This window comes from Tenrec ecaudatus, chromosome X, assembly GCF_050624435.1.
Source record: "Tenrec ecaudatus isolate mTenEca1 chromosome X, mTenEca1.hap1, whole genome shotgun sequence".
NCBI classification, from domain to species: Eukaryota; Metazoa; Chordata; class Mammalia; order Afrosoricida; family Tenrecidae; genus Tenrec; species Tenrec ecaudatus.
In genome coordinates this window covers 10,952,977-10,967,680 of record NC_134548.1, presented here as the reverse complement: position 1 = coordinate 10,967,680, position 14,704 = coordinate 10,952,977, and the positions used below count along the sequence as shown (strand labels likewise).

The 14,704-nt window shown below is 44.6% G+C and overlaps 1 protein-coding gene and 1 non-coding gene across 4 annotated transcripts in view; one reads left to right on the top strand and one right to left on the bottom strand.

The window, feature by feature from the left end:
* Positions 1 to 14,704, bottom strand: part of MOSPD2 (motile sperm domain containing 2) — a 53,453-nt gene that overhangs the window by 3,934 nt on the left and 34,815 nt on the right. The window contains exons 9-15 of one of the 3 annotated variants that reach the window (XM_075539640.1): positions 13,650 to 13,826; positions 13,055 to 13,170; positions 10,823 to 10,919; positions 9,516 to 9,612; positions 9,000 to 9,129; positions 6,340 to 6,442; positions 3,167 to 4,139 (exon numbers count right to left, since the gene is read on the bottom strand). In XM_075539640.1, coding sequence (XP_075395755.1) covers positions 4,098 to 4,139; positions 6,340 to 6,442; positions 9,000 to 9,129; positions 9,516 to 9,612; positions 10,823 to 10,919; positions 13,055 to 13,170; positions 13,650 to 13,826 — 762 coding nt within the window. In that variant the 3' untranslated portion in view covers positions 3,167 to 4,097. Of the gene's footprint in view, positions 1 to 3,166; positions 4,140 to 5,275; positions 5,789 to 6,339; positions 6,443 to 8,999; positions 9,130 to 9,515; positions 9,613 to 10,822; positions 10,920 to 13,054; positions 13,171 to 13,649; positions 13,827 to 14,704 lie in introns of those variants that run through there. The other 2 variants (XM_075539638.1, XM_075539639.1) reach the window with 2 other exon arrangements.
* On the top strand, positions 11,081 to 11,210 carry LOC142435363 (small nucleolar RNA SNORA5). The gene has a single exon (XR_012781432.1). It is a non-coding gene; the product is annotated as a small nucleolar RNA SNORA5 (small nucleolar RNA).

Here is a 14,704-nt window from a genome sequence, read left to right as displayed (position 1 = left end):
AAGTTCTCTCTCTCTCTCTCCCCAGTTTTAACCTTTGCATTTGGCTACTTCCACAGCATCATCCAAGAAAACGATGTTCAATAAACTACCTTCCATGAATGAATTATTCTACAACAGGAAAGTAAAAAACGCAAATCGTTTTTTCATGAATGTTTCCTTTACCAAAGCCCACACTTAGTGGAAGTGCCCTTTGCTCTAGTACATGAATGCATTGTGAGAATCTCAAGTGTGTGTATGAACGAATGCTTAAAATCATGGTGACATACTTTCCCTTAGCAGTTTATTTATACCAGGTTGAGTACTTATATGAACTGAAGCTGTGGGACTGGAGAAAGCCATCTGAGGTAGAGGTGCGCGGCTCCTCACTCCTGCCATTCTGCACTTAATTGATGCGGGTGTAGTTCATCTTTCTAGTCAAGACCACCTGTGAAGTCAAAGTAATCTGTAGGCTTGGGCAAGGTGAGCTTGTTTTCTGAGCCTGTTTCCTAGTCTGGAAGATGAGGAGGGGTTTTAATTGGAAGAGCTTGAAGGTGCCACCAGCCCCCGCCCCCTCTGGAATACCCTACCCTTGAGTGTGGGGTGGAGCTTCAGAATAAGGCAGGGGGTCACTTCCATATGGCCAAAGGGATCTTGCAAATGTACCAACCTCTCGAAATATCACTCTAGGATGACATGCAATGTGCACCTAGGAGGTTAAGCAGAGAAAGGATGTCTACTAGATTTCAGTATGTACATGTACAGGTTTATTTCAAACAAGATGTGTTTCAACAGGGCTGTGCCACCAGCCAATCAGCAGATGGCTGCAGACAAATTCTCTGTCAAACACTTGTTTTGACTCATTAGGATGTTTTTAGAAAGGGAGGTCAATCAATCAACCGAGTGGCTTCTGAGGGGATCTGCTGGGTCAGTGACATTCATGACAGAGAGGTCAGTGTAGAAGGCTCTGGGGAACTTTTATGAGTTCCAAAGGAGTTATTTTCATAGATCTTGAAGGACACAGGATGGGCATGGGGCTTCTATGGAAGTTTTATGAACACACAAAAAAACTGCATGAGGAAAAGGCCATGAAAGCTGTGCCATCACAATGTACCTTGTCATTTTTCGAGATTATCAAGGGTTGTCCTATGGGAATTTTGATGGGAAACATTACCCCATCCACCCTATAGCCCTGATCTTGCCCCATTCAGACTTCTTTTTGCTCTCAAACTCAAAGAACATAGAAAAGGATGATTTGAGTCCCACAGCTGCCTTTGGACATGTATAATGAAAATGTGCATAATTCTTTCAGGAAGGGTTAAGGATATAGGAATAGTTTTTTCAGAAATGTTAGAGTTAGATGAAGGATATATCGAGAAATAAATTTCACATTCTGGTATTTATAATAAAGCATTCTATAATTTTGTAGCAAGAATTTTTTACTTACCCTCATATCTTACCACTACAGGCCACAGAGATGCTCTTTCCTAGTTTCAATCACAGTTCTTTAAAAATAGTTGAACACTTGGAAGAGATACTACTCTTCTTACTCTGTGCGGCAGGGCAGAAGGTGGGTGAAGATGGTATGAACAAAAGTTTGAAGTTATAGGGTGGTTGGTTTTGCTCAATAAGACAAAACAGATGCAGATGTGCAAGAACCTGGGTGATCATTTTATGGAACTGTTACAATGTGCAGGGGAAACTATGAGTGGAACCTGCAAGGTTGATATGTGTGCATGGCGTGCTCTTTGGGGGTCTGTATGCACCCTGGAGTCAGGAAGCATCCCACCAGGCTTCCATGGTGCTTCAATGTGGTCCATTATCACTAACTTTCTAGCTCTATCCCTCAACTATGAATTCAAAGTGAATTTCCAAGGCCATGATAGGAATACAAAGCAGGGAAGAGGGATGTTTGGCTTTGGACAGAATGCATGATTCAAGATCAACCCAAGGGGAACAGGCTACAGGTAGCTGGGACAGAATGGGGGTGGGAGGCATTTTATCGGCAAAGTGAGGGCAGCCTCTCCATGGAAGCTTTAAATGTGTCAGCACATCCTCATTGAAAGCCTACATGGTAGTAGTGTGATTATCAAATCCGTTTACTAACGGAGACGGAGGCTCATTCTCAACTACCATGGTCTCAGTTAGACTAAGTAGGTTAAGATGAGAGGAGCCTTCTAAGGGTGGAGGGCTCACTTGTTCTGATGTCAGGAAACCAACTTGGTGGTGAGCATTAGCCAAGCGCTGAGATGGCTGTAGCCAGCCCTTCTCTACATGGAGATCTGCCACACAGGTGCTCTTGTTCCCTATAAACCAGCAGTTCTCAACCTGTGGGTCGCCCGATTCATAACAGTAGCAAAATGACAGCGATGCAGTAGCAATGAAAATAACTTTATGTCTGGGCGGGGGGGGGGGTCACCACCACATGAGGAACTGTATGAAAGGGTCGTGGCAATAGGAAGGTTGAGAACCACTGCTATAAATTATCTTTTAGGAAGGGAGACCACTGCACCTTAAGGCCCCTGGCTGGTTTGGGCTTTTTGTTAGGTTGTTATGTCTTTGTGGCTCCACTGTGAGCCTATCAGATTGTCTGGAATTCTTTACTTACTTGATTTGGCATTTCTAGTTCTAACCTCTAACCACACATGTAACCCGGAAAGTTTTGAAGTTGGACTTATCCCATGCATTGCATTTTGATTGAGAGGTAGCTGTCACTTGAGAGTTCTTCCAGTGATGAGGGGAGCAGACATGAACAACCTGGGGCGTCTTCTGTCAGTGATCATCCTGGGCTGCCTTGTGTCCCTCCCTAGTGCCCACCACCCATGCCCTCCGCAAAGCTATGCACAGGGCTTCTTGCTAATCTCTTTCCTGCATGTTCTTCTCAGGCAGGAAAGGGAAGGAGACATTCGGGCTGGAGTGCATGGGGCACGTATGACTCCCTTGCAGCCCTACTTCCGAGTTTAGCAGCCGACTGTCACACTACACTCGGGTCCACTGAAAGGCTTGGGGGAAATGGAGAATGCCGTGGAAGGGCATACTTTCCTGGAGCTGGAACTGCATCTTTGGAAGCCTGCAGTGCTGCCCTTGTGAAAATGCAAGGCAGATCACAAATGTGATCTTTCAATGGTCAGATTGACACAGTTCTTTGAAATGCTTTTATCAATTAGAGACCACAGCTTTTTCCTGATGAGATTTATTTCATAAATGTAATTATTTTTCTAAAACATATTATTAAAATAGAAAACATGTTCATTTGATCAATTTATACAAAGAAAATATCAATATAGTAATAAAAATACTGAAAATATATGAAAAGCACCAGAACATTAGAGAAATTATACTGGCAACAATTCTAGGAATATATTTGTTTTATCAATTGTACAATAAAGTGCTATTAAGTTCAGTCAAAATTAGTGGCAAGATATAAAAACAGTTATGGTATAATTATGAAATTTGAGGCTAGGTTTACCAGCAATCACATTAAGCTACTTGCAGACCAATTTTAGAATAGTTCATTAATGTTTTCAAGGAGAATCAATTAATTTCTATTTTCAAGTGAAAACAAAAATCTAAATCTAAAGCTTGGTCCTTGATAATTTGGTCATTGAATAGCTAATGACAAGATTAATAATAAAATCCTTAATAATCAAAACACAAACTGTAGAGTTCCCCCAAATCATCATACAAGTATGATTAAATAGAATCAAATGGAGAGAATAGACTCAAAGGTAAATATATATGATTAATCCAGACAAGAACAAAAGTACTTATATGTCTTTCACTGTCGTTAATTGTCGATGATTCTGCCTAGTCACATTGAACAGACTGACATTCACAAGAGACATGTTATTAAATTCAGTCGTAAAGGAGGAAGGAAGACGACATCAAGCCAGGCTACGCAAGCACACCCACAGAATTTTCATGTGAAACATTAAAAGGACACTGTTAGGAGCACAAATTTCCAATCTTGTGAGTTATTTCCTCATTTATTTGTGGAGGAACAAAGAACATACACAAAGACTTGGGGCTGGATTCTAATAGAGGCCCAACATTAGCATATCAGGCAGGGATGGCTGCTGGGCCCTGCCCGACACGAGGAGCCATTATGACGGCTAGTTTACTTAGGACGTACTGCAGTCAGTTTCGCATCTGGAGTTGGGTAACTGAAATAGAAAAATCAATCCAATTAAGACAAAGTATCAGACCAGTGTCCTTTTAAGGTTTTCTATCCAAGATCAATGTCCAAGGAACTCAGAGTAGTAGAGCTCAACTTCAGAATGTCCATATCTCAAGAGGAAAGCCGACAACACTAAGCCTCAGTCAGAAGAACGGCAACAATGGAATCCTAAACATGGCACAATCGAAACGCAAAATTCCTTTTACAGGCGGACTTTTTCTCTGACATAGACTGACATCTCAGTCAGCATGGACTACAAACGAACGAATGGACGACTAGACAAACTGCACTTTACCAGGCCCTGCTCCAGCAGTGTGCGTGTAAGGTGAGGAGCCATTTGGAAGGATGGCGACCCAGGCAGAAGGGCAAGCTAATTCACCGCGTGCTGAAAGGTTTCACAGCACCATCCACCCCGCCCCCTTCCAGGAATTAGCATCTTCCATCTTCAGCCCATAGTGGACCCTTGAGCATCCAAGTTTGAGTGCAGCCACAGAGATGCCCCAGCTTTTTCTAACTTTCCTTCTCGTGGCTGATTGGAAATGGACACAAACTACAGTGCTCTGTGAGGTGGAAGCGATGCCATGCCTGTGAGGTTGGTGGGATGGAGCTTGCCACGCCCACCCCAAGCAAAATAAATAAATAAATAACTGAGTTCCTTTTGGCTATGGGGATGGTCAAGAGGTGCAACTTAGGATCTGCTGGGGGGCTCCTCCCATGTGGAAGGTGAGCGGAGCGGGTCAATGCAGGAGCCGGGATGGCACCGAAGGAATTCAGAGAAAACAGAGTTTTTCCAAATTCTGGAAAAAGGAAGGGTGCTCATAAAAGAGCCCCGGGTGAATCCAAGGCAGCCTGCAGAGAAGGAGCGCTGAGGGTGACAGGCAGGCCAGAGGTGGTTTGGCAGCAGAGCGTTCGACATTCCCAAAGAATAGTGACTATCAGCTGGAAGGGGTCCTCAAAATCACTAAGTCCTGATCGCAGACACGCTTCTGTGGAAGTTCATCTTCTGTCTTTTGTACCCATGTTCTCCCATATACAAAGTATGCATAAGGAAGCCCCTCGGCTCGGCTGTCATAATTCCATCATAACAAGCAGACTGCAGGGTTCATTGGTTTGTTTTGACTGCCACAGAGCATTTTACTGACACTTTTTTTTTTCAGTTCAGCGAGTATATATATAGTTTCGGCTTAAACAGCATTTCAAACAAAGCTTCAAACGCTTTAGAAGCGCTTTGTAAACCCCAAAGGAAAATAAAAATAAATTATGTTTCAACTATTAATTTATACCACGGATATACCTTTATTTATTACCTACTGAATCTCGTGTGAGTTGATTTCATCAGCACTTTCTAAGGGTTTCTCGGTAAGCCAGCCAGCTCTTCCCCTCATCATAAGCAATGCATAACCCCCTTCTAGGACTCCAAGTGGAGTGGTTTTCCTTTTCTTCTTGTTCCAGTGCTCAGATGGGGGAGCCACGCTGCCTACCAGGGGCACCCCTACTCTAACTATACAGCAAGTAGAAGAACGAGATGACAAAAGCAAGCGAAAGCATTGTTAGGGTAAGCAGCAGCTGCTGGAACCAGATGCAGCGCTGAACTTGATCTTGAAGTCTCCTACTGTTTTCTAGTAAACGATTGAGCTAAAGAGGGAAAGAAGGAGGAAAGACGTGTATTAATAAAACAGTACATTCCTCAAGGGTACGACGCACAAGGAATATGAGAAATCCAAACACTTGCAGGATAGAGCCCCTCTACTCTGCAAGCTGGAGATGATACAACCAGGAAGGAGTTTTTCTTGGTGGCCTGGCCGCCACTTGCTTTCCTTTGGGAAATGGTCATTTCTGATTATGAAAGGAGAAAAGCCCTCACTGTCTATGAGTACAGCTACTGAACCATTGGGGCCGCCAATAAGAGACTCAGCAAGAGTATGCCTCCATTCATTTCCCATTTAAACGCACCCTGTTGGCCCCTTTCCCATTACATGGGATCCTTGGCTATTCCCTGAAGCAACCTGACCTTTCTCTCTGGTCTCTACTCCAAAGGAAAATCTCCGAATGTCTCACGCAGCATGTGCTGTTTCTGAGTTGCTTTTCCTCCACAAAGAAGACAGCTTTGCCCGTGGGAAAGACGGGGTTTCCCAGGTTGATTTGCATTCCCAAACCTGCTGTCTGTGGGCAGCTTGGATTCTTACCTGCAGACATATATCTTCCCAGGTTTTATCTGCCATGTTAAGAGCACCGTCTTTTAATGGGAGAGTGGTTGGTTTACTGCTTTCAATAATATGACATCTCAATCTATCAAAATCCAAAGTAAACATCACGTTAAAAATGGCTATGTGACTGACCTTTAAATAGAAAATTAAAACCAAACAAAAAATCTGCCAAGCACTGGAGTTTATGAAACAGAAAGAAATCTGAAGGGGATTTTCACTTTTCTCAGGAAAGGGGAAATGTATAACTAGCAGTCAGCATTTGCTGTCAGTTGGCATTTGTCGAGCTGGTTAGTTCGGCAGCCCCAGCCGAGCAGTGGCTGGACGCCACAAGCTCCTTCCTGGGAACTACACTCAGTGTCAAGTCAGTGTCGCTTGGGACGGTGTGTGCGCGAACCTACGATCTTCCCACAGTAACCACTTGATAAAAGCCGAAGTCGGCTCTCCTACAATCGACCTAATTGAGGGGTGAGCATATTCCATTTTCAAAAAGCCCAGCCCAGCCTTGCCTACTGTATAGCACTCTGCCCTTCCATTGCTTGAGGCCCTGGCCATTCTCCCCCTTCCCAGGCCCTGCACTGCCCTTGTCTGTCTGCTATATTCCACCTCCCTTTACCAGCTGATCCTTGCTACTGGTTTTTTAAACAATGTTCAACTTTCTCCTATTAGCAAACCAGAACCCAAACAATGTCTTTTTAAAGCTCCATCCTAAGCCTGTCCTTCCAAGCTGTCTCTGAGCCCTCCTCCACAGGCTGAGCCCCCCGCATCAACTTTCCTCCTCCTCTCTAGTTACCTTCTGGATGGCTATTCCCATTGGCTCCAGCCAAAACACTCCCCACAGTGTCATGGATCACGTTTCTGGTGTCAACTCCACTGGCCAATGCCCACCCTCATCCTGCCTGGCCTCAGGGTAGCAATATGTCCCGCTTCTGGCCAGAGATCTCCTCTTCGAGGGTAGTCACCACAGAGTGACTTCACTAGTTGGTGGTGTTATCATCCTCCAGGCTTGGCCCAACTTGGATCCCTTCTTGCAGGGGCAGCAAGGGAAATAGTCTCCCTGGGCCTACTTCTGTTCTCATCAGGTCAACAGTGGGAGTGTGACCCTGGCCAGGGAAAATCCAATCAGATCAATGCCTCCCCACGGTTTGGAGATTGAGACCTGCAACTCCTTCAGCCATGGTCCCAGCTAGCTTTCCAATGTCTTCTACAAACTATGGGTGCACACAGTACCCACCTCAGTAGGCTACTTTAGGCTGCACAGGCACATGAATGTCAAGAACTCGGGTGACTGCCCCACAGTCAGCTCCAGTGAGGCCTCTCAATGCCCTTGTTGCCTTCCCCTAGACCTGCTCCCTGTCTGTTTTCACACAGGCTTCTGAACAATCTTTGACAAAAATAACTCAGTCACCATGAAGCACAGTCTAGCATCCTTCAACAGTTGCTCCCTTTATCCAAAAGTAAAAGAGCTCGTTTAGGCCACCACCTGCCTCCCCACTACATCGTGGCTTCACCTCTCACCACACTCTTTTACCCACTCGAACTACCTTCCTGCTGTTTTCCACATCCACCAAGTATATTTCTTGTCCCCTTCTGCCTGGGGAAAGGTTTTCTCAGTTATCTAGGGGCTCGCTCTCTCGTTTCCTTCAATTTCGGTTCAGATATCCAAGAATGGCCTTCCTTAACAATCCTTTAGAGCAGTGGTTCTCAACCTTCCTAATGCCACCACACCTTTCATGTGCTGGTGCCCACCCCCCAACCATCAAATTATTTTTGTTGCTACTTTATCACTGTCATTTTGCTACTGTGATAAATCGGACGACCCCTGTGAAAGGGTTGTTTGACGCCCCCCATAGGGTTTGTGACCCACAGGTTGAGAGCCACTGCCTTAGAGGCTTTCTCATTTTTGACATTTGTGACCTGCTAAACTGAGCAATACTGCGGTGGCTATGGCAAGTGTGCTCTGGGAGGTTGAGCATCTACCCTGACCTCTAGCCACTCGATGCCAGTTGTACCATTTTCTCCCACTTGCGACAACCCAAAACATTGTGGTCAAAGTCCCCTGGGGGTAGTCTCCACTCCCAACCCATCTGCAGGCCACTGCTATGAACAATAAGAATACCTCACCACGCCACACCTCACCACGCCACATACTCTTCTTCAGTCTACTTGTTCTTTGTGCAGCTTCTTAAGGCACTGAGCAGTATCTGACACACTTACGTGCATATACACACATATATGCATGTACCTACACACTCTGGCCTTCCTGCAATGACGTAGGTGAATGTCAAATATCTTTTTCGGAGACCAAATCCTCTTTTCTATCTAATAATGCATCATAGCCATCTTTCCAGCTCCGATTAAACAGACGTGTCTCGCCCTTTTGAATGGCTATCGAGCATGATTGCTATCCTGGCCATCACTGAGGCTGTTTGCCTGTTCCTACTATCCCAAACACTCTAGCAGACAAGGTGAGCATTCCCACAGGGTGACTGAAGGGGCAAGAGGTCTGCATTTGGAAGTCGAGTGGTTAGGGTTTTGTACTGGCTTGCAGCCTGGCTTCTGCAGACCTCAGGGCCACACTAGTCCCTGACCTTGCCCAGCTCGACACATCTCCAACTAATTCTGCAGAGCCAAAAGCCTACCTATGCTCCATCACTTTGTTTCTGGGAACTTCTTTCCAGAACTGCGTCAACTCGGCGGGGCTGGTGCCAGATGGCTGCTCCATTTCTGCAGCCATGATCAGAAAGCGGTCCTGGGCAGAGACGGTTAGACCTGCATTCAAAAGGGGCATTCATCAAACACACGGGGTACCTTTCCAAAGGGTCCGCTTCTTGGCTGAAGACATCAGGCTAGGGAAGGCAGGAAAAGGATGGGGATGCCTGGGAAAAGGCAAACATTCTTAGGAAAAAGAACGAGTCCTCGTCTTGCTCTTTGGAAATTCACTTTCCAACAGGATTGTTTTAAGCCATCTTGCTTGTTTCCAAACAATTACACTTTAATGTTGGAAAGGGCTGGAGAGACTCCCAGGGCCATCTTGTTTGACCTTGGAGACAGCAGATGAGTATGAGCAAATGTCTAGATTTGAGCCCACTTCTCCCCGTCCCAGGCTCCTGCCCCCTCACGGCCCGGCCTCCTTTAGTGGGCTTCATGCAACTCACCCCCATGGGGAGACACAACTATATCAACCGAGGCGCCAGGTTCACAGCTGCTGTTGCTCGGCTTGACCCTGTACTTCTCTGGAGCAGTCGTCCTCACCTGTGTAGGAAGACAACTATATTTTGAGGGAAATGACTCTAAGATATTTTTTCAAAAGAGCAATTAATTATCAAGGTCCAAACTGTTAAATGCAGCAATGAACATGGACTATATGCCCCTCCCACCAAGAGGTAAAAAAAGGTCTCCCCACCAATTTATAGAAGCTACTCGTAACGTCAATTATCACTTAGCCTTGCCAGCAGCACATTGATCCAAGTGTTAAATATTCATCCTGTCTGTTAATTGCCTAAATTGAATCATACAGATGCAGAGAACCGAGTGTTCACTTGAGCACCTGAGGCAATAGTGTTCAGGGGGAAAAAAAAGGAGACCCTCAAATGACGCACACCCAGAAGATTCGGGTGGATCATTCTAAATTAAACTATTAAGGACGTGCAACTACACCATGGAGAGGACTTGCCGAGAGAGCCTCTTTCTTAGCCACTGTAATGCATAAACTCAAAAATCTAAATTCACTGCCATTGAGTCAGTGCTGACTCAAAGTGACTCCCTGTGGGTTTCCGGGAGTAGAAGGCCCAATCTTTCTCCCGAGGAGCTGCTGGTGGTTTCGAACTGCAGAGCATGCGGATTGCAGCCCAGCGCGTAACCACTAAGGGCCCCTTAGCATCAGGTTAATATCCAAATGCAGCGATCCTCTAGTTCAGTGGTTCTCAACCTTCCTAATATCGTGACCCTTTCATATAGTTCCTCATGTGGTGGTGACCCCCCTACCATAAAATTATTTGTGTTGCTATTTCATCACTGTCATTTTGCTATTGTGATGAATCGGGCGACTCCTGTGAAAGGGTCCTTCTACCTTCAAATGGGTGGTGACCCACAGGTTGAGAACCACTGCTCTAGAATATACCACATTTGATTTTAGAATTTTATCTTTCACTACTATTAGGTATTCAATTATTCATAACATGAGGAAGATTTTCTCTTGGGTTTTTGTTTACAGCAACCACTGAAACCTTGGGGTCAATTTGGACATTGGTCTATTCTGGCATATTCAAGATGGAGACACAGATTTTAGGGAAATTTTGAGAGAAACGATGCCACGTGCTTAGAACTAGGAGGAAAGGCAACATGCCTGAAAATAGAAATAAAAACCCGGCTCAATTTCAAAATCATCCCTCTTTCAATTATGCATCTAAAATCTGCACCCATAATTTGTTTATTATCATCACAGTTATCTATAAATATTTACCTTAAATGCCACTATATTTTTAGTTACATTTGTCAACACTATTAATGTTTTCTTCTCCCCAGATTCTGCAGTTCCAAAATACAGCTCCTCGGCTGGGCTGTGATAAGACCAAAACATAAAACATATGTATTACTCAGAATTAATGACAACAAATCATAAGTCTGAAGGAAAATAGTACACTCACGTTTTCTGTGCATTTGGACAGAGAGTCCATCAAAAAGACAATGCAATTAATCCCTATATATTTTGTGCCTTAAAGGTATTGATTCGTTCAGTGCCTGCCCCACTCATGGCTGGCACTGGCCCAAAAGGCTGCCCCAGAGACACTGTAACTCATAGGCCCTGTTCCTCTGCTGAGCCGCAGGGATAAATTTTGTTAGAGACATTGAGAGAAAAAGAAAAAAAAAGTTGTTGATTCGATACATGCTATTTAAGAAGTCCTATGGTTTTCCCCAAGAGTCTGATGGGGTAGGGGTTAAGTGTTGGGCCCTAACTGCAAGGTCAGCTGTTCAAACCCACCAGCCGCTCCAAGGGAAAGAGATTATGGTTCTGCTCCTGTTAAAATTTATAGCCTCAGATACCCAAAGGGCAGATCAACTCTGTCCTGTGGGGGGTGGGGGGTCTCTTGTGTCTATGAGTTAGAACTGATTTTGTTCGCTTGTGTTATGGTTTTTCCCTGGATCTAAAGCAAAATCCGAGAGAAGAGAGAAGCTTCTGAATTAGTGCTACACTCAGCATAATTTGACGGTGGACTGATGGACATTTTTCAGGAAGGTAACAGATCAAAAGTAAAGCAAAGATAATGCTTCCTTCGACCTTTGTTGTTATGTGCCACCAAGTTGGTTCTGCCTCACACTGACACTCTGTACAAACGAACAAAACACTGCCTGGCTCTGTGCCATCCTCGCAAGTGCGCGTTCCTAAGGTGTGAGCTTTATCGTTACCAATACAATAGAATGGGCTATCGTTTTTATACACCAATAGAACGGGAGTACATTTTAATAAGGCAAAGCCAGTAGAGATGTATTTAAATAAGAGAACACTTCTCAGGATCTATGTTCAGGCATTTTCTTAGAAGCGGAGAAGGCGACGAGTAAACACAGAAATAAAAATTGCGGTGAGAACTGCAAGGAAGAACTTGTCCAACAACAAAACCAGCCTCAAAAGCCACAATTTCTTACACGTGGCCACAGCCAGGGCCATGATCTAACAAAAACATTCACTGACTTGGGCAAAGCTTGTGTGGCTTGATCACATGAAGCACCTTACATATCCCATCCCTCCAGAACAATGGAAAGGATCAGGTTTGTGCTCATGTAAAGATGACAACATCCTTCTGGAAAGTCTTCAGGCAGCCCTTGACTTGGATGGATAGCTTTCACAATAGACTGCACTTGACCTAGGAGTTGTGCTTGTCTGAAGGAGCTGTTCTTGTGGAAGGGCTCTGCCCAGCTCTGGGCAAGAAAGACAATCGGCACAGTGGCTAGCTGCCTTTTAGAAGCCAGTTCGGACAAGGCCGTCAAATTGACCTTGGGAATCAGCACAGAAACTGGGAGGAGTTCTGGGGAGACAGCCTTAACTCTGGCACTGGTGTCTCTGCAGGAGAGGCACTGTGAGCTCCCAGGGAGGAGACAAATAGGGAGCAGTTAAGCCCAACCAGTGGGCCTAGAACCTTCCCTTCTCCAGCCTCCGCTGCTAGTGGGACCGGAGTTTGGGACTTGTCTTCAGTTGAATACATAACATTCACAGTTGTTAAGATGAGGATATTCACTTTGATCCCCTGCCATGTAGGGAGAGCCCCTCCCCACACACTCAGCAGAACAACAGAACAAAAGCTAAGAAACAGCTGCTTAGTCTGGAAGTGTAGGCGGAGTCATCAGGTCACCCTGGCTTTGTTACTATCCAGTTTCAAAGGAGGTCCACAGGAAATATTTTGTTAATTTTGTAGCTCCCTGGAGATGATCAAGATGTACTCTATTATCCATTCACTCACTCACTGCTATTCAGTCCAGTCTGATTCACTTCCACCAGAGAAGACAGGGAAGATCTGCCCTGTGGGTTTCTGTGACTGTCCATTACTTTATGGGAGTAGAAAGCCTCATCTTTCTCCTGAAGTGTGGCTGGTAGTTTCAAAATGCAGACCTTGCGGTTAAGAGCCCAACAAGTAACTCACCACATCACCAGGGATCCTCCATTCTATAAGGACAACTGATATATTCTTAAAATTTTTACCTGATATGTAGTAAGTGCCCTTTAAACACACTTAATGGTTTCTTGAAAGCTTTTATCTTTGAATCCACCTTTTCATTCTCTTCAGCTTTGGAGCTCTGCTGTTCCGTTGGGCTAATCTATAGATAAGGCATTACGAAGATAGAAAAGATAAGGCAATTTCATAGCCCAATGACCTCTTGGCAGGGCATGAGGTCAGAAAGCACACACTATGGCTACTTATAGAGTTTTACACATTGTTCTTACTTTTCACACTGATTTGAACCTCTACTGAGCCTCTGATAACTCATGAAGATAGCTCATCAAGCGCTCTTTTAAAAAAATGAGGCAGAGAAACTTGAGCAAAGCAATCTTAAAACAATCAACTAAGATAGATGAGATAGAATAATCCCTCCCAGATAAATTTTTGCCAACCTTTTTACAAAAGTATGAAATGGGCCTTTCATATAGTGAGTCCCATCCTGCTTCTTTTTCTGACATTGAAAGATGCCACAGGGGATCCAGTTCAGGGGCACAGCCAGAATCCCACAGCTGCTCCAGGCAGGGCTGGGACCAGACCCCAACTTTGGACTCAATTTCCTTTCATGCCTTGAATCACCTTTTTCACAGGAGCTGATGGTTCTTCATTGGAAATTGTTTCCAAGGTTTCTTTCCCATCACTTTCTATATCTTCTTTACTGGAAGCTTCATCCTCACTGGCAACGGGCCCGTTTTCACACAATGGGGTCTGGAAGTCATCGTCAACCAGTGGTGGGTAGCTATACTTGAAAGGATCCTAAAAAACAAAGCATTTGTCTCACAACCTCTTCAAGAGGTAGGTAGAGAAATAATCCTCTTAATGAATTGCGAATTCAGTTCTTGGGTCACAAAAACAGACTTAATTTCATAGTGAAACTTAACATGACAAAGGCATTGTAAACCAGAAAAGGAAAGAGAGCAATAAGTGGTCTGGGACAAATAGCTAGCCATCCACAAAAGAATTCAGTTATATTTATACTTCAACTCCTCCTACTCAGTTTCAGATGGATAAAGGCTGTGTGTGTGTGCGCGTGAGAGAGAGAGAGAGAGAGAGAGAGAGAGAGAGAGAGAGAGAGAGAGAGAGAGAGAGAGAGAGAGGAGAGGAGAGAAAGAGAGAGCGAGCGAGAGCATAGTACAAACATAATGGAATCCATTACAGAGAGAGAGAGAGAGAGAGAGAGAGAGAGAGAGAGAGAGAGAGAGAGAGAGGAGAGGAGAGGAGAGAAAGAGTGAGCGAGCGAGAGCATAGTACAAACATAATGGAATCCATTACAGACATATTGACCAGAAATTATATGCTAGCTAAAAAATGAAACATTTCTGAATGGCACAATCCCAGATTATCCAACTGATACAACTGACAAAAACAAAACACGTGTTAAGAACAGACCACATGGGAAAAGGCCTCAACTGGGAAAATACTTACAATGCATAATGGACACAAAAGACATCTGTAAACAGGGAAACATCACCAAGAAGCAGACTAACAACAAGGGGTAAAGCGATCACCGAAAAAGAAAATCTCATTGGAGGCAACCTGGCAACAGCTATCAGAATTTCAAACTAAGCTGTCTCCATGGACCTATGCGCCTTACAGCTAGGAGTGTAGCCTCTACTTACACTTGCTGCACCTGT